This window comes from Python bivittatus, unplaced genomic scaffold (genome assembly GCF_059951505.1).
Source record: "Python bivittatus isolate LINGU-HERP-01145 unplaced genomic scaffold, Pbiv_v1 ctg000020_np1212, whole genome shotgun sequence".
Taxonomy (NCBI): domain Eukaryota; kingdom Metazoa; phylum Chordata; class Lepidosauria; order Squamata; family Pythonidae; genus Python; species Python bivittatus.
This window is the reverse complement of record NW_028277030.1, coordinates 110,472,088-110,496,962: the sequence shown is the minus strand read 5'-3', so window position 1 is coordinate 110,496,962 and position 24,875 is coordinate 110,472,088. Positions and strand designations below refer to the sequence as shown.

At 35.8% G+C, this 24,875-nt stretch overlaps 1 protein-coding gene across 2 annotated transcripts in view; it reads left to right on the top strand.

Annotated features, from left to right (window-relative positions):
- The window catches only part of SPATA17 (spermatogenesis associated 17), a 92,199-nt gene that overhangs the window by 9,032 nt on the left and 58,292 nt on the right, over positions 1-24,875 (top strand). For both annotated transcript variants that reach the window (XM_088146602.1, XM_007423312.3), the window contains exons 4-6: positions 148-198; positions 4,277-4,380; positions 21,417-21,540. In XM_088146602.1, the coding sequence (XP_088002728.1) occupies positions 148-198; positions 4,277-4,380; positions 21,417-21,540 (279 nt within the window). The remainder of the gene's footprint in view (positions 1-147; positions 199-4,276; positions 4,381-21,416; positions 21,541-24,875) is intronic.

Below are 24,875 nucleotides of genomic sequence, written 5' to 3'. Positions count from 1 at the left end.
CTAAGTTTGATTTTATTCCGTCTAAGCCTAGAAGTCTTATTATGTATTATGTATAAAAATTCTTACCTTTTATATGTAAAGATAGAAGTATAGTATTTGTGTAACTGAAATGTATGCTGTTTTCTTTTCTCACCTCTTGATTCACAGACAGCATATTTTATTATGAAGATGAATTTCTACAATGAAATGGCTGTCAGGGTAAATATTTCTTCACTTGTTAAACAAATGAAAAGTCAATTGTGCTCTGAATTTGCTTTTAATAAAATAAGCAACCCAGAATAATATAAACTTGATTGATATGCTGATGGTAAAGTGAGGAAATGGTAGATAGTTACAAATTTCAAGTTACTCTAAGTAATCCCAAGTTGCATTTTTGAAAATTTTGTTAGATTTAAAGGTACAAAATCATTGTCTCTTCTAAATATTGGGGCATTTCATCTTAGGTGGAAAAAACATTTTTTATCTTTGCTTGCATTTGCATTTATATATGAAATTTAGGATTGTGTAGATAGCATTTATTGACCTCATCCAGGTACTGAATAAATATCTACTTAACTTTAGAAAATACATTTTGTGATATGACTAAAAAAATACAGAAACAAATTTACATTTTGTTATGGACTTAATGGCCTGAACTTTCTGCCATAGATATACCTAGAGCATGTTTTCCCATGTTTCCCTGACCAAATTAAGAACTATAAATGTTACCAGCTAATCAGGTATGGTTCCCAGTAGTGCAAGACTTTCCAGTAGGACTTGCATAAATATAACATATATTCCGCTTTTAGAAACAGTTCTAAATTAGGTACAGGCAGAAAAGAAAAGCACCTGGCTAATGTAATTATGGTCCTGTATCATCACATGTTCTTTAATATTGTTCCTTAATTATATTTGACCTACTATTTCAAACTCTCACCTTTGGAGTCAGATAAAATAACAAAGAAAACAATAATTGTAATGCATAATTTTCTCTGAATCAGATTTACTTTTAGAATAGTAGATTGTGATATAGTAGTCTTATTTTCATTTGGAAGATTTAAGGGTTGCTGTGAAGAAAAGTAATCCCCATTTTTTAAAAAAAATCTGTATGAGCAGATGGCTTCTGATATATCAAGGTTTTGCCATTTGTTTAGCATTTAAAATAAACATTATTTATAAGACCACTTACATTTTGATGCTACTTAATGAGGAATATGCATCATTGATTTGACTAGCTTAAGAGGTCATTTAGAACTTGCCCGTTAACAAGCTGTAATCTGCTGAGCACACAATGACTTTGTTTAAAATTATCTGTTTGGTACTGATCAATGACAATAATTGTTTGGTACCAATCACCGCAGAAACTTGATAATTACTTTGAAGGGCACATATTTTGTAAGGGTATGTAAATATTCACCTTGAAATTATAAGATATAGTGATACAAGTAGTATTCTATTTTCTGTGAGATGTGTGTATTGGTGGATTGGGATTATTGGGTAATATCAGAAAAAATGATTTGATATATGGAGGAAAATTGTACAGGGTAGGACTCTTTGGTTTATACAATATACAAATGACTGACTGACTGACTGACTGATTATGCATCATAAAGTCTCCAACACCAAAATTCAAAGGCATCAATACTTTTTCTGTCCTGCTCCTTCAAAGTCCAGTTCCTTGCATCCATAGAGAATCACAGGGAAAACCATTACCTTCACACTTCTGATCTTTGTAGATATAGACATTTCATGGCATCTGAATATCTTTTCCAAGGCTTTCATTACTATCCTATCAAGTGCTAGTCTTCGACATATTTCTTGATTGCTGCTCCTTTATTAATGATAGTTGATCTTAAATAGCAGAAGCTATCCATCACTTTCATTATTAAAGCTTGCAGTTCGTTTGCATTTTCAGCTATCAGAGTAGTGTCAGATTGTTGATGTTTCTTTCTCCAGATTTAAAACCATTCTTCTTCCTGCCCAGCCTCCCTCATTATGTGTTCAGCATACAGGTTGAATAAATAAGGAAATAGTATACAGCCTAGTCTCATTTCGTTGCTGACCTGGAGACAGTTTTTTCACCATGTTCTGTCTGGACTGTGGCTTCCTGCCCAGTGGTTTTGCATGAAGACAGTGGGGTGTTCTAGGATTCCCATGTTCCTAAGGACATTCTATAGCTTGACATAATATAGCTGAAAGCCTTTCTATTGTCAACATAATGACTTTTTTTAGTATTCTTTGGCTTTATGAATTATCCAGCATATAAGAGCAATAATGTCTCTTGTTCTTTGTGCTTCTCTAAAACCAACATGAATATCTAACATTTTCCTTTCTATGTTGGATGGTCCTAGTATACAAATGATGCAGAGTATATAAAGGCCTGACGCACTGGAAAATGAGAGACTGCGCTAATGGTGGGGAAAAAATTATATCAACATGCAATGATTAAAATTAATAAGGGGTTACATAAACAGAACTCTCCCAAACATACATCCTATGGAATATCTCTGTTTTAGGATTGAACACTAAACATATCAAGTTACCTATAGCCTATCAGCTCTGTATGACAACCTAATACTAGTTTATACCATTTCACTTATACCAGACATTTAAACATATTCAGCTGAAAAAAATATCATTTATCTATTCCTGTTCTTCCAGACATTTGCCAGTTATGATGTTAAAATGCAACTATTTTGGAAAGTAATTTTTCCCCCCAATTTATTTAAAACTAGAAGAAAATTCTGGATGGAAGGCTAGCTCTTTTTAACTGGACCAGAGACTGAAGAATATCCATGTTCTGCTCATAGCAAATTCTTCTGAAGCTTATTGAAGCTCCATATTTTTTTTTTAGAAAGGATGAAGATTTGTTTTTTTATAATCAATTTCATTATTTGGAAAGAAGAGATGGTGCTCCCCTTTTACTGAACTCCTTATTGCCTGAAATATGTTGGGCCCCATATCTCTTAAGAAATTTGCTTCTTCCAGCGGCTTCACTGTTTATATTTGGTTTTCTAGTTGGTTCTTATCCTTCTGGATTGATTTATGTATTATTTATCTTGGTCTGAAATAAATATTGTATATTTTAATTTTTTGTACTGATTTTTAATAGCCACTTTATACTTTTAATAGGAGAGTGGGATAAAAATATTTTGAAATAGTAACTGAATATGGAGACATACATGTGAAAATTTATTTTTATGTACCAACTTACATCATTCTTCATTTTCCAGGGTAGTTCTGGCAATTTCTTAAATATCCAAGCTCATTTTTCTAGCTTGTTTTTCTTTAGTGTATAGTAAAGATTGGGCAAATTCAGAAATGTCATTGTTACTCCTAGGAATTTTAACAACATATTTATTTGTTCACCCCACTGAATATAGAATTAATTTCATCAGAAGTTCCATAGCACTTAACAATTTTGGGAGCTCTTTTTCATTATTCAGTGCCTATTAAACAGCATAGTTTTTACTGAAGTTTAAAGGAGCAAAGATACTAGCTGTGTCTTTTAGCTAGGTATGTTGCCATGCCACTACCCACTGAAAAGCTGCTTGCCTGAAGGTGGTAGATAAGTAACTTTTATATGGTGTAAAGGCATATCCTGATTCATAACATGTTTGATATGATCTCTTATCAGTATTTTCATTCTACTAAGGTAGAAATGAGAATATGTTTCTGGAGAACAGCTACAGGAAGGGACTCCCATATCCCACAATCTGTTCAGAAGTTTTTAATTATGATGTTATAAAAAGTGATGGCTGGTGAAGCAGGTACTTTAATTAGCCTTCCCCACTTGTTTGGAAGAAAAGTCTTATGGTTCTAAACAGGCAGAGTTGGACAGATTTCTGTGTGATATACCAATGTTGTTAGAAGAATCACATGATATTTCAAAATTTGAAATACAAAGAAGTTAGCTGTCTAGTTGTTCATTACATGTAGTTATCCTTATCAACTTTGGTTTCACTTATTAACAGTATTAACGGCAGGTAGCCTTAGTAACTAATGTATGTATTTCTAATTCTAAAAGCTGTCCTAAAAATGACTTAGCAGTCTGTGCTCAGTTCAATATGTTTTATGTGCAGTATTCTTTTTTTATATATATATTCTGTCAATGTAATAATTTTAGTTTTTTGTATCCATATTAATGAATAGGCAAATATGTATGCATACTAGTGTTGAAGCAATTGTGTTCCTTGCAGAACAGAACAAATATTTCTTATAATGTTTGACAGTATATCTCTGTTGCAAAAAAAAAAAAAAAACAGTGAAGCAAATATATGCACTTTTTCTCCCTTAGATTCAAAAAAGATGGCGAGGCTATTACATCCGAAAATATATCCATAATTATTATGCGCTAAAGAAGTACTTGGAAGCTATTGCTCTGAATAATGAGACAGTCAGGTAAAGATGAAAGTACTGAATGATAAAACTTTACTTTTAAAATAGATTTAAATAGTTGTGGTGCTAATTAGACTATTCATCATGGAAGGAATTGCCTTCTTTATCCAGTATGAAAACTAGCCTTTTTTACCCTCTTATCTAAACGTGTGTTTTCAAATTATTGTTTAATTTACAGCAGTATGCATGTACTGTATGTATGATACAGTTGAATCTATTTGAGTTGGGGCAGAACTGAAATGCATACAGCAGAGAATTTCTTTCCATAGAAAAAGTACTGTGGACCTCCTGAGTAAGTAAATCTGCAGAATAATGCAGTACTGTTAGAGATCTGCTATTGCAACCTACTTGTGAGCTGTAATTTTGAGCAAAGGAGCTGAGATAAGGCAAGTACTGTGAGACTAGGATAATTCTGTACTGCATCAGTACTGCCTTTCAGTAGGTCGAGCTGCCAGGTTTAGACAAGGGATACATATTGACATGTGCTCCACTGAGAAAGTCTGCCTCGAGTGGGCCAGCCTAGGATTAGTCTAATCCCCATTCCTCCATGGTGTATTTAGCTATTGATTTAAAATCAATTTTTCAAATTCCATCCCTTTTATTCCTTGGGCTTTATTGCTTTTTTAGGCTATAGGTCTAAATCCTGAGAGAGCATCTGTATCTTTATATATCACTAGGTGTGTTTTTTCCTACTGTAGTGCTAAGGTAATGGGGGAAGCCTTATCTGGCAGATTTTTTTTTTTTCTTTTAAGCAACTCTGGGAGACAACTAACATTTACTTTAACCTTCTGGAAATAGTTTTTGTTCAGATGAAATATTGCACTGTGTTGCTGTAAAGCAACGTACAGTACCTTTTGTTATTGTAGTGATAATATATTTTGTATGGTTTAACATTCACTATTAATACAAATAATACATATTTAGAAATTTAATGGCATTTGGAAACATAATTGCTATGATAGCAGTAAGATCAGAAAACTAGGTGTCTGGAAAGGCCATTTTGTCATTGTATTTATGTAACACATATAAGATAATGTTTTCATAGGGATACTGTGCCTCTCACAAAGATAAATTGGTTTGATTAATTTAAAGGCTGAGTATGCATTTGCTAGAGGTGTACACTTGTAACCTATAGCCTCATATGCAAAAACTGCCCCAGGTTATGAATGAGAAAATGATTTCATGAAATTAAAAACTAGTCTCATAGATAGAGATAGGCAGCATTCAGAAAATATTATAAGGCTGATAAAAGGATTTTTTTCACTACACTTAGATTTTCTTTTACTATTTTAGATACACAGTGGTTTTAACTTTATTTAATGTTTTGCAGCATTAAAGGTATCATGCAATCAACTGAGAAAATGAGTAATTTCCGAAATAGATTAAGTTCATTAGAACCTGTTATCCACAAGCCCTCTGCTATGGCTCGTGGCATTAAGCTTCATTTGAAGTAGGGTTTCACTGGAGACCATTGGATTAAGCTAGAAATTATGAGACAAACATGGGATTCCCAACTGTATTGGACTCATAATATGATTGCAGGAGTACTCAGAATTTGCAGAGAAAAATTAAATGGAGGAGGTGCTTGTTCTTCTCTTGCTGGTCAGCTTTTCCCTACAAATCCTCTCCAAGCACTTTAGACTGTGCTGAGATTGCCTGAGCTCTAGAATTCACACAGTCACAACAGGAATAACTGGGGCACTATGTTTATAGGAGAAAATCACCGGACAGTACAAAGGCCATATGGTCCCTCCCATCAAATGTTTCTGTGCTACAAACTTTCCATGACTTGGATTTGGAAGGCTTTATTTTTATATACATTAGCATTGATTTGTTATTGTTCTGTCCAATAAGTGAGCATCTCTGGATGGATTAGAATGTGATTTGAAACAATAAAAAGAACAAAACAGTAAAAACAATCAATAAATAACACAGTAAATAATATAAAAACACATACACACGCAGACTTCCAGTACAATACAGGGCCAAGAATCAGAACTGAACATAACATTGCCTGGCAAAAGATGACTACCTGTTTTGGACTGTTGGTGACATTATTGTTATCTCCAGATAATAAGCAGGACCTTCCCACTGAGGTTAGACTATTAGGGGTTTGTGATCTGGACAGTAGCTGTACATTGTGGTGGCCTAAGAATACTGAATATTTCAGACAGTTTAGAAACATCTTGGAACTGTAGTGGCACATACTCCATTTGATTATGAGGAAATATTTTGTCAGGACTTGGGTAGCTGGCATGGACATTTGTATCAAATATAGAACTTGCAGTCAGGAGCAGGAATTAAATAAAGTCTGAATCTAGCAGAAAATTAGTGACTATTCTCTTTTGACCAGACAAAATACTAAAATATAACCCAGTCCAGGCACTCACTAGGAGTCAACACTGACTCAAAGGCACCAAAAAGAAAAAAAGGAAAAAAAAAAGAGGCTGATACTATCTTGCTCACCAAGGCCAGTTGCTCTAAGAAATGAACACATACAGTCTGAGCTCACACATTCTGCTAAGCCATAGTTTGTTTTCATTACCTTTTGTTGAATGAGCCACATAATTGGGTTCATAGCACATGCTAAGCCAAAACCAAACAAAGCATATCATGGCTTAGCAAAATCTTTGAACTCAAAGTATTAGAAAGGTTAGTAAATAAGCTCAAAACTTCATTTCTTTATGATTTTTTTTTTTACTTATGATTGATGTGGAGAGAAGTTTAGTATTGACTAATGGTATAAGCTTTCAGTAAAAATTGTTTAAATCTTGTGCAGTGATTAATTTGGAAGATTAAAGAACCAATTCCTATGCATAAGGATGTAGGAAACACATTTTTAAATAAGATTTTTGCTTTGCCCTGAAAGTTTTCCAGTCAAAAGTCCTTATTAGGAATAGATTTTTTTTTTTTTTGCACAGCTAGAAGTGTTTTTTCACCAAAAACAGCCAGAAGTGTTTTTCACCAACTTTTATCTGGGGGGAAAAGGGCAATTGGTCTCTTACTGTTAGGGAATGGCAAATAAAAACACAATTAAAACTATTTTCCAGCTTTAACATTTGTTATACATATCTTACAGGGACAATTTCAAGTTCTGTCAAAATTTAAAACTACTACTTCAAGTTTGGGCAACGTTACCAGTAGTAAAGCAGTTCTAGAGAATAGCAAAGAAATAATTTGGAAGCTAATGTATTTTTTGTAATGATATATGGACTTGAGTGACTTCTGTAGATTGATTCTGATGCTGAAATCTCAATGAATCTTTACATTGCCTGATTGCAATAGATTTTACAGTCTCCTTCTTTATCTAAAGTGGAATCAACTGTACAGTAAGGAGAAAAGAAGGAAAAGGTGCATTTTCATTAAGCTCTAACATATCATTGGCTGTCAGGCTGGCCTTGTTATGCTGTCCATCCTCATTTAACTATCCCACAAGATCTCTTAATGAAGTTAAGCCCCAAGTTCACTCCAATAATTCTGTGGCAAGAGTTTGTGCAATGTAACAATTCATCACTTGTCAGGAAGGCACTTTTAGTTTATACATTTAATAAGGGCATCCTCTAGCTTGGTTAATTAGAAGTGAACAGTTTGCATATTTACTAAATGTGGAGTGTCATTGCCACCACGGCCTATTGCCTACATGAATTATTTCTCTATCTGCAATAAACAGCTGGGTAATTATTACTGCCATAATCAGATAAATTCCCTCTGTAAGGCTTTTCTTACATGGCAATTCTTTGAACTCATCCAAAGCTGAGCAAAATTTATGAACTCCAGCAGCTAGCTTGGTTTGTCATACTATGGTGTCCCTATTTCAAGGACACATGTAGCATCATAAATATTGTATAAATTAAGAGTATAAATGTGATTACCTACATATTATATATTAATATATTTGATTTATCAAAGTAGAGTTTTTGGGTTGTAACAGATTAAATTATAGTGGTATGGTGGTTATATAATTGCAGACAGGTGATAATATATCTATGGCCTAGAGTAAGAGAGCCAAGGTCTTGGTCTGGAAACACAAACAATTGATGGGCAGAAGAAAGATTTCTACATTAATATTGAAAATTGTATGATTCTAGTGCTGTCATAAGCATTTCTTGAATTTTAGAAACAATCATTTAGCAGGTGATTAAAACTATTTTATACATTGCTTTCTAATTACTGTATTAAAATAATTCATTTTATCTCTAGAAACAGTATACTGAATCAATTAACTAATACGATATATCATCAGTTTTACTTTTTGTGCCTTCCCAGTCATTGATGAAACATGTATTCTGCTTTTCCAGTTTTGAGCTGTAACTCTTCCCTTGACCCTATTAATGAAGAAGAATAAATCTGGGTTCATTTATAACACTAAACCATACTTTGGTTTACATTTTTCACATAAGGAACAGCATTCTGTTTGAATCCAGGATCCAGAATACATTATTAAAACAGTGTATTTGTAAACCCAGAAAAGGGGGAGGGGAGAGAAATGACTAGCCTCCCTCCCCCATTATCAATACATCTTCTGTGCATTTAGCCATTTTCTTTAAAAAATCAGAGCTGTTGGCATGAAAGCTCTCATTAAAAGCTGTAATAACAACATGATACCATACTTTTACAGTCAAGTGATTTTCATGGGAATTGTAACCATGATTGTAGGTTGGGTTATAAAGCCTATGGGAGCCTATTGTTATAATGGTGATGCCAACCCAACACAAATGCCACTTGTGTAGGCACCATGGTTCATTTCTGTTAGTGCTCCATGCTTTGAGTTTGCCGCTAGAGAACTAATAAAAAATTCTGTACCAGTTTGCACTCCTAGATCCACAACTTATCCAAAGTCTGCCCAAGGCCAGTTTAGTGGCCACCTTTAGAGCAGAGGTGTCAAACATCTGGCCCACAACACTCCTGAGTGCAGCCCGAACCATATCAAAATGGGAAATACTAAACAAAATAAATTAAAAATGCAATCAAACATAAATAATATTACATTTTAAAACTAAATAATAATAAATTTAGTCACCAATCACCATAAAACTCTGAGCTTATGACTCACGAGGAGTCCTGCACAAGTTCATCGCCTTGGCTTAACTGCAGCAGCAAGGATTGCTTGGCGCTTCCATGGCACAGACTGAGCAGGAGCACCACATAACGGAAGTTCCCCCTCAGTCTGCGCTGCAGCAGCTCCAAGCAGCCTTGATGCTGCAGTTAAGCTAAAGCAGTGAGCTGTTGCCTTTTCCCCAGAACAGCAGGCAGGCGTCCAGATTTGCACTGGTAGCTGACCTGCTCCGGGCCCCACAGCCGCCAGTGCAGAAAGGAGTGCCTTCCTCCAAAACCGATTAAATTAATTTCCCTCCTCCCTCTGAAAAGGTTGAATGTTATTTCCCGCTTCCCTCCAAAACAGGTTTAATTAATATCTGTTGAGTTTCAGGCTGTATAAGGTCCATGATTGTTATTAGCTTTATACAAATGTCAAGTTTTGAATTATATAATTAAAGTTTAAATACGTTCAGAATACATCCAGAAAAGAAGGAAAGAATGGGGGGAAATGAGAGAGAGGGGGTGATCTAAATGCTTTTTGTATAATGCTTTTCTGTCTTTAAAAAAATTCCTTCATTGCAATATTAAATAGGGAGGGAGGGAGGGAAAGGAAAGGAAAATGCTTACAAAATATTGATTGCAGTTATCAGTGACTAGTGAGTTTGTAAACTCACTAGTCACTGATAACTGCAGTCAATATTTTGATATTGATTGCAGTTATCAATATAATTGAATTATATTGTAATCTGTAAGCATATGTGTGTGGAGCCAGTTTGGTGTAGTGGTTAAAGTGTCAGACTAAAAACCAGGAGATGCTGAGTGTTAGTCCTGCCTTGGGCACAAAGCCATCTGTGTGACCTTCCTCACATTTAGGAACAAAGAACTGCCAAGTCACTTCTGAAAAATACTGTCAAGAAAAGTACAGGGGGCAGTTGCCAGGAGTCCAAAATGACTTGAAGGAACAACTTTCAAGCATGTATGGGACATGCTATTACACTTTTTAGTTTCCATACTTTAACTAAGAAATATGTAAATATTCTACAAATCAGTATTACATGTATTTGTAATTTATTCATATTCTCATGGTACACAAATTTGTACTTGCTTTGGGAAAAGCTGCAAAAACAGTTTTTTCCCCCACATATAGCATATCAGAAATTAGAGGGAACATTGCAGGGAGGTGATAAGTGTGGGAAGGAGTTGAGGTGATTTGCATGATAATTTGTCAGTAGACTGGGAGGAAGCTCAGAGTGGGGTGGTGGGAATATATATATATATTTGTGTGTGTGTGTGTATAAAATATACATAAATATTGAAAACAAATTGTTATAGTCCTAATAATATGTTTCTTTTTATGTCTTAGTTATATCTAGCTCCTAGGTGATTTTAATGTGTTGATGTATTAATAAAAAAAGAAAAATATAAACATTTGGTTTTCTAAGTCAATACGTGGCCTGCAGGGATCCATATGTACAGTTTGTGACTCCCATTTCTATTTAAGTTTGATACCAGTGCTTCAGAGGATATAAGTCTAATAAACATCCATTCTCGTAAGTATCTGGGCTTAAAAGTACTTTCAAAACTGTCATTATAAGTAAGGTTAAATATGTGGGGTTTGTATTGCTTTTTAAGGCCATTAAAGAAAAACCTGGGGATTATTGCGGACTTTAGGCCAGCAGGAGCGCTTAGACTAGAAGCAGCCAACACATTCATTTATCATTTCAGGAGTTCATGGTACTGCAAAGTTTGAGAACTCCTGCTTTACTCCATCTTGCTTCCATACTATGTCCCCTTCCCCCATAGCAGATCTTTGTCCCGATATAAAACTGGTTTTAGATCAAGCCCATATGAAAGATACACACATACACAGACAGAGAGAATGGTTTTAATTCACCTCTCTGCCTAGCTGCTATTTAGTAAATAATGGCAGCGAATCATTTTAAGTTCCCTCCTATGCCTAATGGAAGAGAATCCCATCTAGTCTAGCTCTATAATAGATCAGATTAATCTGCTATAGATTTTCCTAAGTAATTGTTAGGATAATTGAACTGTCACAATCTACTATTTTTTGAGATGGATAGGAAATATGTGTAATATATAGCCTGTAAATACTCAGAAATTATTTTGCTTGCAGAACAAAAGCTGAGCAGAAAAGTAATATTTATCCAGGTGGAAAAACGGATTAAAACAAAGCTGTCAAGGGTTTAATGAATACTTCACTAAGGCCACTTCAGATGATCATGTTCCTGATGTCAAAAGTCAAGATCATCCATTGAAACTAAGTGGGGAGAGATTCATGATCAGTTAAAAAAAAAAAAATTACAGAATTCATAGATAAACTTTGGAATTTGCTATCTTCATATATCATGGCCAGTAACTTGGATGGTTTAAAAAGGGTATTAGACAATTTATTTATTTATTTGAAAAGACTTAAATAGCCACCATAAAAACAACAGAAATCCCCAAACCATCAAAATAAAAATCAATTAAAATTCAATTAAAAACTCATGGCACTTAGGGGCAGCATTCTCCCATGCATCCTCACACTGTCATACTGGGCTCCAGCCTCATTCTATCCCAATGGTTGTAGGAAAGGCCAGCTCTTCAAGGCCTTCAGGAAGGCAAGGAGGGTGGAGGCCTGCCGGATCTTGGGGAGAAGGGTGTTCCACAGGGCAGGGACAGGCATGCTTCCTAGGGCCTGCTAGATTACAACATTTAAAGGAAGGGACTTAGAGTGCACCCACTTTATCTGACCTGGTGGGATGGACAGATACCCTCAGGTAATTCCAGGCTATTAGCCTCTCCCATGCTGTTTAGGGCTTTAAAGGTAGTACCAGCACCTTGAATTGCACCTGGAAAAAAAACTGTCCAGAAGCAGCAGATAGTGACAATCATGGATTGGAGCAGGACTTTGCATTTAAAGTGTGGAACAGAAACACCTAATAGGAGGGCTACAGTAGAACCCATCTAGTAACATTTCAAACGATGTTCCAGTTGGCGATTCTGGCAGCAATGCAGGTTATGTACATCTTAAAGATAGTTCTGCTGAGGGAGATGGGGTGCCAGATGTTGGGGCCCATAAATTATAAACAAGAACACTCTCGGCTTTCCTCTAAGGATTTGGTGTGTAACAGAAAATGTTACACAATGCGTTGCCTGGATCCTCTTGTTTCAGCAGGCTGTAGTGGATGGCATCTTTTCCTGGATGGCATCTTTTCTTAAAACCTATGAACTTTCACTTTAGCTTCCTTTGGTCAATGTCCTTGGAATGGGAATGCTAAGTTCCTGGTCAAGATTAGGACACCTCTAAAGGGACATGCCACAGAGGTGAAGCTAAAAGGGTAATGACTAGAAAACATGCCTTTTCTGTTCCTGCCCCAGTTCTGTGGAACAGTTTCCCCCTCTCCCCAAAAGAAAGATGATCTCTTCTTTGTTGGCATATAGGAGGGAACTTAAAATGATTCTCTTCCATTAGGCTTTTGGATCTTGATTCTTAAATATATTGTTAATATATTGGCTGGGGTTTTGTATTTTATACTTTTATTGCGATTTTCAGTTTTATGGTTTTCTGTACTTTAAATTATTACAAGGGGTCCAGGGCTTTATGATTGGGACAGCATAGAAATTATATAAAATCAATCATGTCTAGGTAATGTCTAGAACTCTTATAGAAAGAGGACTCCCCCACATTTTTGTATTATCTATCTGTGATGCCCATAAGTGAATCTATATACCACTGTCTTTCTCAACCAGGTGTTCATCTCCTTTCCTCCACAACTAGCATGACTAGTAGCTTCCATGGGTGGGAGGTAAAAAGAACTGAAGTCCAGTGCATCTGGAGGAACCAGACTGAGAGAAGGATGATGTAGTAAATTTATACTTACAGATTTTAATTCTGCTAATTTTCCCCAATGGTATCCGCCTGACCCACATGCTCTAGTAAGATGGGTATGCTTTGGGTCCCATCGTTGAAGCCAAGTGATTGGGCGGGACCCAGGAAGTGTGTCTTTTTTGTTGCACCATCTGGAATGACGCCTCCTTTCCCCCAATATATGGCAATATATGTGATCCTGCTAGGCTTCAGAAAGGCACTAAAAACTTGGTTCTTTCTTTGGGCATTGGGCCCAAACTGATTGAAGTTTGCACCTGGAAGGTGTAAGAGAAATGTGAGTTTCTGATTGTATATTAATTTTTATTGCTGGTTTTAACCATATGTGTTTCTTGCTGTGTACTTTGTTGTTTATTTGTGTGTTGCCCATAGGCAGAATTATTTAAATTGGGCAGCCATATAAATTTCCTAAATAAAATAAAACGTTTTGCATTTGTACATTCTAATGCTATTCAGAGATGAAAACTATCATTTTGCAGATTGTCTTGGCAGAATTGAGCTTTATATTGTTCTGGGGGCGGGGGGGGGATAACATAATAGCCTTTTCTATGTTTTTTAATAATTTATCATTGAGACATTGTGATTAAGAGCTCACAAAAGTTTAGAATAGCATACTGTAATACAAAAATGTAGTATGGTATATATGATGTATGTTTGCGCATGCGGGACCACTGGAGTATATATATTGTCCTTCCTTCTATACTATGGATTTAAAAATTTAAAATCAGTGTAAAGAGAAAAGGTTTATGGACTATCATCAGATTTTAAGGGAGAAGGTTGTGCTTTCCCAGTAGAAAGCTGTTATACTGAAATGATACTTTATAGTAAATGTCCATGTTCCACATTTGAGGAAAAGCCCTCAGTTCTGATACATAATTAGTTTTTGTAACAACATTATTTTAAACATTATTATAACCAAATTCAGTTGTATATATACATAACTATTTTTTCTTTTGTGTTATTTAGCACTTATTTTGGGATAGTGCAAGTTTTTAGGGTAAATAAAGAGCATTTGGAAAATCTACGAAGAATAGCATAATACGAAAATACAGTACCTTTGAAATATTGACAATTTAAATAATTCTGCCTTTGTATGCTTTTTATTAGCTGCTCACAGTGATACTGGTTCCCCAGACTAATCAGCAATAAAAAAAATGTAATTACTAAATAAGAGATGTGTGCACCAGTGTTGACAAGTGTAATTGTTTAAAAACCTGAGAATGTTTTATGTTTAATAATACTGTTATAAAAATGCTCATTTACTCCCATTTCAAAGCTGAGCTGTGCTCCTTAAGGACAAAGAAAGGTCACCAGTCTCTCCAACTCCTAGTTCTTTGTCAAAAGTGGACACAGTTAATGAGGTTGATTTGGTACGGCACAAATTCTCAGACACAGATAGAGATCCTTTCAATGGAAACAAATTTGTTTGGCTTTACCAGGTTACTTAGCGATTAATAATAGCCTTGAGATGCAGGTCAGAAAGGTCAGTGTACCCACTTGCCAACACAATCTAAAATGTGCAGGAAGTCCAGGTCTTCAGGCACTAAGGCCTCAAAAGACTATGCATAAAGTAAAGCAGGCTATTTTCCAACTTCTTTTTTCATATTAATAAGCAATTTTCAAGAGAAGTGTGGCAAAATGGGGGCCATGCCACTCTAAGTAATTCATTTATTTTGCAATTTAATCTTATGTTGAAAAAAAATTACACTGCTGCAAAAGCAAAGCATGGTGATTTTTAAATGTCAGTATGTTTCATAAGTAACCTTGTATGAAATATTGTATAAGGAACCTTTAACAGTAAACGGCAACAAAAAAATTCCAGAGATCAAAACAGAATAATATATCTTCTTCTATCTTTAATTCATTTCTGTTTGTTTTACTTTTACCTTGTACATTTGGTGGAAAAAATGTGTAAGATTTCCTTGGCATTTGTTCATATACTATATACCAGGGGTTAATATTTAATTAAAAAAGGCAGAACAGCATGTAGATTTTTAGAGAGTGTTATATAGTTTTGATAGAATTATTCCCACATTATGGTCTTGACATAAATATATCTTATCACAGCAGTGGAAATATTTAGAATTGCAATGTGCTGCATATGCTCCAATTCTTGGCTAGACAGAGTTGATTCACACATGTTTCAATATTTGTTTGAATAGCTCTACCACCTGCCATGAGTGTGTAGTTAGCTGTGAACCCTCTGCAAGTCCCCAGGAAGAGTAGGTATTCTATCAAAGCGCTGTAGTGAGCCTTCCTTATCCAAAGCCCTCTAAATCCTGTATTTCCTTCTAGCCATCAGTGCCCTATTCTGTCCCTTCCTCACCAACAGAACACAGGAGATTTCCAGTCTGATGCAGTATTACTGCTGTGGGCTCAACCTGTTAAAGAAATGTTCAATCCTGCACCTTTCAGAAGCTTTAATTCTTCAGAGCTTTTTCAAAATAAGATGACCTTATCTGTGTTTATTCTTTTTGCCTTATTTTACAATTTTCTCCCTACATTCCATATACGTGCAAATTGGGCACTATGTTGCTTTGCAGGGTAGTCTCTACATAGAGATCATAACTTGCACAGAATAATATAGGCATGCTGAGCTTTGGCTGTGCTTGTGATATACTGGCTAAAATATGCTAAAACTGACAACTGCGGTCCTTATCATTAATACTGCTTGTAGCACTGGTCCAGCTAAGGCCAGTAACCTATTTCCATCTTCTCAGTTTTATTAAAAGTGTTATGTTTTACGGATTAATTGACCTAAGCCCTGATGAGCAGTGCGGTCGATATTTGTGGGCCCATTTGGTGATGACCATGACTCCTGGAACATTGTAACTTGGAATGTAAAAGAAGTAAATGTTAAAGACTATGAATTAATTAATTAATGAAATGAAAGAAAGAGAAATAGATATTTTGCCTGTTTGTGAAGCTAAATGAATGGAGAAGGAGATAATACATCTAAATGAAGGTGGTCTGATTGTGGAGTGGAGTTGAATATATACAGGGAAAGGAAAAAGATGCACATCTCAGAAAGTATGAATTGGTATCATCTAGGTTTTGGATGGATATAAAAGTAGGAATCCATAATTTAGTGATAGTTTCATGTTCCAGTGAATTATGATAATGGAAGAACCAGAGATGAGGTTTGGGAAGAATTCTGTAACATTCTGAATTAATGTAATGTAATGTAATGTAATGTAATGTAATGTAATGTAATGTAAAGGGGGAAAATAATGCTGATTATTTAAATAATGAACTGATAGGTGGGAATATGTTGAGAAAAAGTGATTGGGGCATTCAGAGACCAAGGATCAGTAACAACAGTAATGGTATCATGAATATGTGCTTAGAAAAAGTTTCTCTGTTTCAAATACATGGATTAAAAGCATGAGTCTATTCATGCATTCACATGGAAAAGGAGAGAATATACATCTAAGATGTTATTTATTTTATGGTTTATGATGAAGGAGTAAAAGAATTAGTGAGGGATACAAGGGTGATGAGAGGTTTTGCACCATTTTTTGATAGGAGTGGATCTGGAAAAAATGGAATGGAAGGAAAGGAAATAACTGAAAGAAATAAGAATGAAAGCCAAACAGCTGCAAGAATACAGTGAAAAAAAAATATTTGGAGTGCTATAGAAGGATACAGTTATGCTAATGAGAAGTATGAAATGGGACACTTGGTAGAATGATGAAGTAAAAAAATCTGTGGATAAGGAAATACATATAGGAGAATGATTGCTGCCGAAATGAAGACAGAAAGATTTAATATGTGTAAAGATACAAAGCAACACATGTAGTGTAAAAGAAGAAGAATTCTTAAGATTACAAGATGTAGAGTAAATGGAGAGTAATTTTGATGGATATAAACTGTCGTTCTGGAAGTCAATGAACAGAGCTGAATAAGGATCAGAAGCAGAATACATGGAAATACAAACAAAAATGATTTTAAAAACTGGGTTGAAAATGAATTGAGGGACTGAAGTATTTTAGAGGTTTGTATGAGAATGAATAATTATATAGCAAAGAATGGAACTGAAACAAGTGCTATAAATGTTAGCATTTAAGAAAAAGTTGGTGGAAAGGAAGTCATAAATATTGGGAGAATGCTGAAAAATAGTAAGGCTGAAGGTATAGATACGTACCAGGATTGGTCACCTTTTGGGTGGATTACTGTAATGTGTTCTACATGTGACTGCCCTTGAAGAGCATCTGGAAGTTACGGCTGGTGTAGAATGCAACTGCATGGGTACATATATGGATTCCTCGATCAGTGCACGTTATACCTCTGCTCTGTGAGCTGAATTGGCTGCAAGTGTGCTTCCAGATTCAATTCGAGGTATTGGTGATGACCTATAAACACTTCATATATTTATCTGTAAGTGTGGAAAGAATGCTTATGGTGATATTGAAGGTGTTTTCGATGGTGATTTGAATGTATGTGTGCTTTTATACACAGACATTAAGCTTGTTTTCTGAATACCCCAATGATCAAAGTCAACAGGATGCTAAGGACCTTTCTCAACTCAATGGGACCGTGGAAGACAACACTAGAAGTCAATTCAAGACAGCTCGCACAAGTGGCTATGAAGTGTGGCATACACCAAGGTGATGCGCTGTCCCCACTGCTGTTCTGCATAGGCTTAAACCCCCTCAGCCACATAATCACAAGGACTAAATATGGATACAGGTTCAAAAGTGGAATCACCATCAGCCACCTCCTCTGCATGGATGACATCAAGCTGTATGCTAAGAGTGAACGAGACATCGACTCACTGATCCTCCTGACATGGATCTACAGTGAGGACATTGGGATGTCATTCGGACTGGAGAGGTGTGGCTGGGTAATAGTAAAAAGAGAGAAGGTAGTTAAGACCGATGGGGTAGAACTACCAGTGGGCCACATAGCAGACATAGAGACCAGCTACAATTACCTTGGTATCCCACAGTCACATGGGAACCATGATGAGGAGGCAAGGAAGATAGCAATATCCAAGTACCACTGAAGGATAAGACAGGTCCTGAAAAGCCAGCTCAATGGGAAGAACAAGATCCACTCCATCAAGACATATGCCCTGCCACTCATCAGATACCCTGCTGGTATAGTGAGCTGGCCAAAGCAGGAAATGGAGGCTGCCGATGTGAAGACCCAGAAGCTCTTCACAATGTAGGAGATTTCTACCCCAAGTACACCAGCCAGAAAGAGGGTGGGCGGGGTCTGATGAGTGTCAAAGTCACTGTCCTGGACAAAACCCAGAGCATCCAGGAGTACATCAGTAAGATGGCACCCAAAGATGAGCTACTAACAGAATGCCTGAGGCAACAGCAGACATGGGAGGAAGTTCAAGTGGAGGAAGTACCAATGCAAGTCAAGCTCCTGCATGGGTTGTACCATCGCCAGATAGCTGAGGTGGCTGACATTGGGAAATCCTATCAGTGGCTGGAAAGGGCCGGACTAAAAGACAGCACTGAGGCACTGATCATAGCAGCACAAGAACAGGCACTAAGCACCAGATCCATAGAAGCAGGGATCTACCACACTAGACAGGACCCAAGGTGCAGACTGTGCAGAGAGGCCTCAGAGACAGTCCAACACATAGTGGCAGGATGTAAGATGCAGGCAGGAACAGCATATACTGAACGGCACAACCACGTAGCTGGCAGTGTGTACAGGAAAATCTGCACAGTGTATGGGCTAAACCCTCCCAAGTCCAGATGGGAGATTCCACAGAAGGTCGTGGAAAATAACAAAGCCAAGATCCTGTGGGACTTCCAGATCCAGATGGACAGGCAGGTACTGGCCAATCAACCAGACGTGGTAGTAGACAGAGACCAGAAGACAGTGGTAGTGATAGATGTAGCAGTGCCAAGTGACAGCAACATCAAGAAGAAGGAGTATGAGAAGCTGGAGAAGTACCAAGGCCTGAAGGAGGAACTAGAGAGGATATGGAAAGTAAAGGCCAAAGTGGTCCCAGTGGTGGTAGGAGCACTCAGGGCTGTGACTCCTAAGCTGGGAGAGTGGCTCCAACAGATCCCAGGAACAACATCAGAGCTGTCTGTCCAGAAAAGTGCATTGCTAGGAAGTGCTAAGATACTGCACAGAACCCTCAAACTCCCAGGCTTCTGGTAGAGGGCCTAAGACTGAGGAAGACACATACCACCCATAGGTGTGAGAAGGGAATTTTTAACTGATGCAGTGAGAAGTTATTTGTTTGTTTGTTTATTTTTTTCAACCGCCCATCTCCCCCCAATGAGGGAACTCTGGGTGATTCACAACAAACATTTATGTTTATTGTGATTTATGATTTAAAAAGACCAAGGCATTTTTGTTTGATAGAGGAAATGGACTGGACAATTGCAAGTTATTGCAAAATGTAGAAAGTAGGTTAATCTTTTATATCTTAGCAGAATATTTACTAAAGATGAGAAAATGGATGGAATTTTTAAAAACATATAAATACTGACAGAACAATAATGTTTAGTATGTAGACAACTGTGAGAATGAAGTGAAAATGGCTGAATATAAAAGTGTGTTTCTGCCCATTTTTTACATGGAATGTTAGGGAATGGGATACTTAAGAAATGTGTGTAGTAAACAAGAGGATGTAAGATCAAGAATGAATGGGTGTTTGAATTTGAATTGAGTGCAAAAGTGTCTGACCAGTATAAAAGAAGTACATTTAGGTGTTTGGTCATGTAAAGAGAATGAATGAGAATCTAATCCCAAAACAAAGAAATGAAGAGAGAATAAGTCCAGAAGAAGGGGAAGACTGAGAAAGTTCTGGTTGGATAGAGTTAATGATATCCTCAGAAAGAGAGAGGTATGATGTTTGAAGAACAAAAGTCATTATCTGAAGCAACATATGGATGTGGTGAATGCAAGGATGGTTTGCAAGGATAGAAAGGCATGAAAAGGTATCGTGTTGCCATAAACTAGATTTGTCTAGATTTAATTTTAATTATCTCATGCCTTTAATTTCTTTGGCTTAGCATTTTGCATTTCCTTTTCACACTTTGCATAAAAGTTGCTTGTTCAGAAAGGGAAGAGCATGATAGTTATGTATGTATATGCTCTTTTCTTCAGAAGGAGAACCACAAGCTCCAAGCATACTGTATACAGTTAGTCTGCCAGAAAAAAAGACTTATTTAACTGCACCTTCCTGCCTTGATTTTTTGGTCCCTTTCGTAATTTGCTGTGCAGAATCATAAGAACTTCTGAACAAGGGGCACGCGTCATAGGACTATCCAGATGGGAAAAACTGATAACTGCCTATGTGCACACAGCAGAGAACTTGAATCCTCTCTGTTAAAATATACTAGATATAGATGGATGCCCTTATTAATAATGGGGATTCTGTTATTAACTTCTATGGAATATGGATTGCATCTGCTGTTATTTAATTGATTTTGGAATATGTTGAAGTATTATAAATATTTACCCTACAGGAACTGAATTATTTTTAATGCTGCATTTTATGTAAGATGCCCAGAAAAAGGTCATAACATACTTAATTAACATTTATTAAATCTACATACTTCACTGAACAAAATTTATGTCTTTCACACACAAGGTTAATTTAAATTAGCTCTTTCTTAATACCACTAGCAACAAATGTTAATTAGACTATTACTGTGGTATGTATGTATATGACTATATGTGCGTGGGGATATTATTTCTTTCTCTTAGTTCTGCCTGGAAATTAGAATATTGCTTTATATTTCTGAATTAATGAAATTAAAATCCTTATATATAACTTCCAAGCCAACTTTTTTTTTAATCTAGACAAAAGCTATTCATTTGTGTCTCTCTATTATCTATGAAGCTTCCGTCTTCCATTTGCTAAACAGCTAAAACAAGCATGTAGCTGAATCACACAGAAAGATCAGTCGTTACAGCACATTGATAGAATATGGCTGTCATGCTTTTGTTCTAACAGTACGAGGCCTGCATTGCTAAATGGACTTAGCAGGTCCTGATGTTGATGATTTCAATAAACAGTGGAAAGAGTCAGCATATCATCACTGGGAAAGCGAGGCTGTGAAATAAGTTTTTCTTTTCTTTTCGTAATCATCTGTTTTTTAAAAAAGTAATATGCAAAATTGTTTTGATGCAGGAAAGAGCTAGAAGAGTTTGCAGAGATGAAGGAGAAAGAAGAGGTGAAAAAAGCTCTTGAAAGGGAAAAAAAGAAAAAGGATTACCTAGCCCGAAAGATGCATTACCTCCTTAGCACTCAGCAGGTTGGTGTACCTGTCCCTGACAGCTCATGCAAACCACTGGGACCCCTAGCTTGACAGAGATAAACTAGCAGGCTGAATGGGACATGACTTGTTGAAAAGATATCACAAAGGCACTACTTCGAGTTCAATTTAGTGCATTTCTATAGGCGAGAGCAGGCACCATGACTGCTGCGTGACAGCAGCTTCATAGAGACAGCATTAGCAGGGCTGGCAGAAAGAGCCCAAGTCAGCAGTTTGATCTGCCACTGTGATAACACAACAGGAAGGGCATAACCTCACTTTAAAAACTCATTTTGACTGGCTTATTGTTGTGTTATCTCAGTTGTCAAAAACTAACAAGTTATTAAGCTGAAGAGGTACTTGATTTTTTTTTTTAATTTTAATTGAGCTAATGTTTGGATCAGAATTACGTTCCTTTGCTGGGGGTTTGAATTATATTGTAAGTCTAAGATGTCTTTTAAAAACTTTCTGGATAACTCCTTTAGGCCCTGCACATTTAATTTCATTGCTCCTTTGTTACTCTTGAAAGTGTTCAGACAAATCTAGTTACTCCCTCAAAAATGTGTCTCAGTTCTGAAGAGCTATTTGATATGGAAGGTATATCTCTTTTTAAACATGATTTCTCATCAGTGAGAATGAATATGCCTGTAGTTAGTGCCTACTTATATTTAGCAAGTGCAGCACAATTATTTCAATCTTTATTAAGTATATTTATTATTGAATTTTAGTGTTTTTTGTTGTAACAGCACGTGCACTTGCTGCTTAACAAGTGTCATTCCTACAATCAAGGATCAAACACAACGCCAAGTGATTTCATAACAAAAATTGTCTCCCCCTCTTTTTTCTCTCTGTCACATCAATCATGAATAAGTAATGGTGGAGTTTGTTTACATAAGCTGCATGGCAATTAATTATGGGAAAGTGAACTGATTAGTGGAAATTAGTTATTTTAATTGTAAATTTAGTGAAATCAAGGTTTGTTTGTGAAGAAACAGAAGAAAAGACTAATTAGTACATGAATATTATTAAGAATGAATTATTCATATGCTGCCAGAAAGAGTACTGTGAGAATAATCACTCTGCAAAAACACTTCATACTGTTTTAAAACTTTAACTAGAATACATAATAACCTCCAAATATTAGGAAAAAATATATAAAACTGGATTCAGGGCAGAAGAATAGAGAGCTTAAGGTTAATGTGGAAATTAAAAATCTTTGGTTTGCATGATTTGGGAGAAAACTTCAAAAACAATTTTAGTGCAGTTTTGATCTGTTAGCTTCTTTGGGAATAAACATTCAAAAATTATGATCATGCCTGAAATATAATGTATTCATTGAGATATTACTTAAGAAATGGCATTTCAAGTTTCAACCTCCCCCCATGCCCAATTATTTTTGCAACATTGAAAGGTACTACACATTCACTCTGATCTGGTGGACAGCATGTTAATGCAAATATACAAAAAAATGCATTTTTTTGGTAATTATTTACATCCATTATAGTATACAGATTTTCTATACTCCTTTACATTGCTTTTTCAGTGTGCCTAAAGCTGGTATTAAATAAGCATGAAAAGAAGTTAAATATAGAATTGGAATCGTATTTTGATTAAAACTCAGATTACAAGAGGATGATGCCTGGAGAAATAAATGACAAGCTCTAAAACTTGATACTTATGAAATATTGAGGTTTTAATCAACGTTCTTCGTTTATCTGTGGTTTCAATAACTAGTCAAGTAACACCTAACACATCTAAGCCTTCCTTTGTTTGAAGAAAATTCTTTCTTCATGATCCCTATAATTATGAAGAAACCTGCTATAAAATCTTTGCCAATGTTTTCCAAGTCATAAATTATGTTATCTGCTCCACCTACTGGTTGCCTTGTGCAACATAATTGCACTGAAAAATGCACCCATAGAATACAGAAACCTCTGTTTATATTCCTATTTCTGTTCATTTGACAAGATTTGAAAAGGGAATTTGAATTCACCTTTATTTTCTTTAATTTGCTCTTGTGAGAAACAAAAGGAACCTTTATTAACAAAAAATGTGAACCATTGTTTCCTCACTCACTATTCCTACTTTATTATTTTTGTAATGACAGCATAAAACATTTATTTTTATGACAAATCAAATATAGAAAAACAACGTAACCCATTTTAAAATAATAATGTAGGAAGCACTATAATTAGTAAACTATACTTTAGTGTTAAGGCTGTTCATGAGCTAAACATAAATGAGTATAAACCTTTTTGTTCAAACTTTAGACACATTTTCATATATTTCCAGTTTTGGACCCTGAATTGTATCTTTCCTAATTTCCTCAGTAAAATTTTTGTTGAAATTCTGCTTTTTAAAAATTTTGATCTATAAAAATATTGATTGAAATGTTTCCAATAATCTAAGATTCATTAGCAATATCAGTAAAACAACAGTAGTAGCATTAAAACTAATACAAAAAAAGTTAGATTTTTAGATTTGAGGTTTTAATAAGTAATGCCCTTGCAGCTAGACCTTGCATGAGAGCTATTTCTAGTACCCTGGTTTATAAAACAATTCTGTGTATACAAGTTTCTTTTCACTCTGTTTCTAGATTTAAAACAGCTAAGTTGTTCATTATACCTATATTGGTTGAAGCAGGCATTCCAAAACTGAAAACAAAAATGATGTGCCCACATTGCTTTCCATTTTTAAATAACTCAGTAAAAATAATATATTATGCTTCATGGTAGTACAGGTTATGTAATCAAGTAAAATCTAAAATCTGCCCAGTTTTTCTTCTTCTCCCTCTCTCTATTGGAGACTTAGGGGAAATGACTGTTAGGGAAATGGCTGTTGATCCAGTATTAGTTGATCTAGCCACTTTTAAAATACTGAATAAAAACTAAAGAGTAGAAGTAGAACAATTGCAGGGAGAGAAAGTATGAATCCTATGTGAAAAAATATTGGAAGATAGATTTATCTTCCAACAAAGTGAATAGAAAGTGAATATAAGGAAAGAGGATTTGTAAGCTACATGGAACAGTGGACAGAATTATATTACAGAATGCCACAAAAGTGTGTGAAGTTACACTGGTGGAAAGTATGAATGGTAGATGAGAAAAAATATATGGAAAAGAATGATCACTGCAAAAATGAGGGTGAGAGAAAAATATAATGAGATAAAAAGAATTGTTAAAGAATTGCTACCTGAGGGACTGTCTCATCCCATTACATCAACCCATCCCATCCAGTCAGGCATAGAAGGTAGGTTACAGACCCCGTCAGCAAGAGTATGTCAGCTGGTAGGGCCTAGGAGGAGAGCCTTCTCTGCCATCACCCCTGCACCCTGG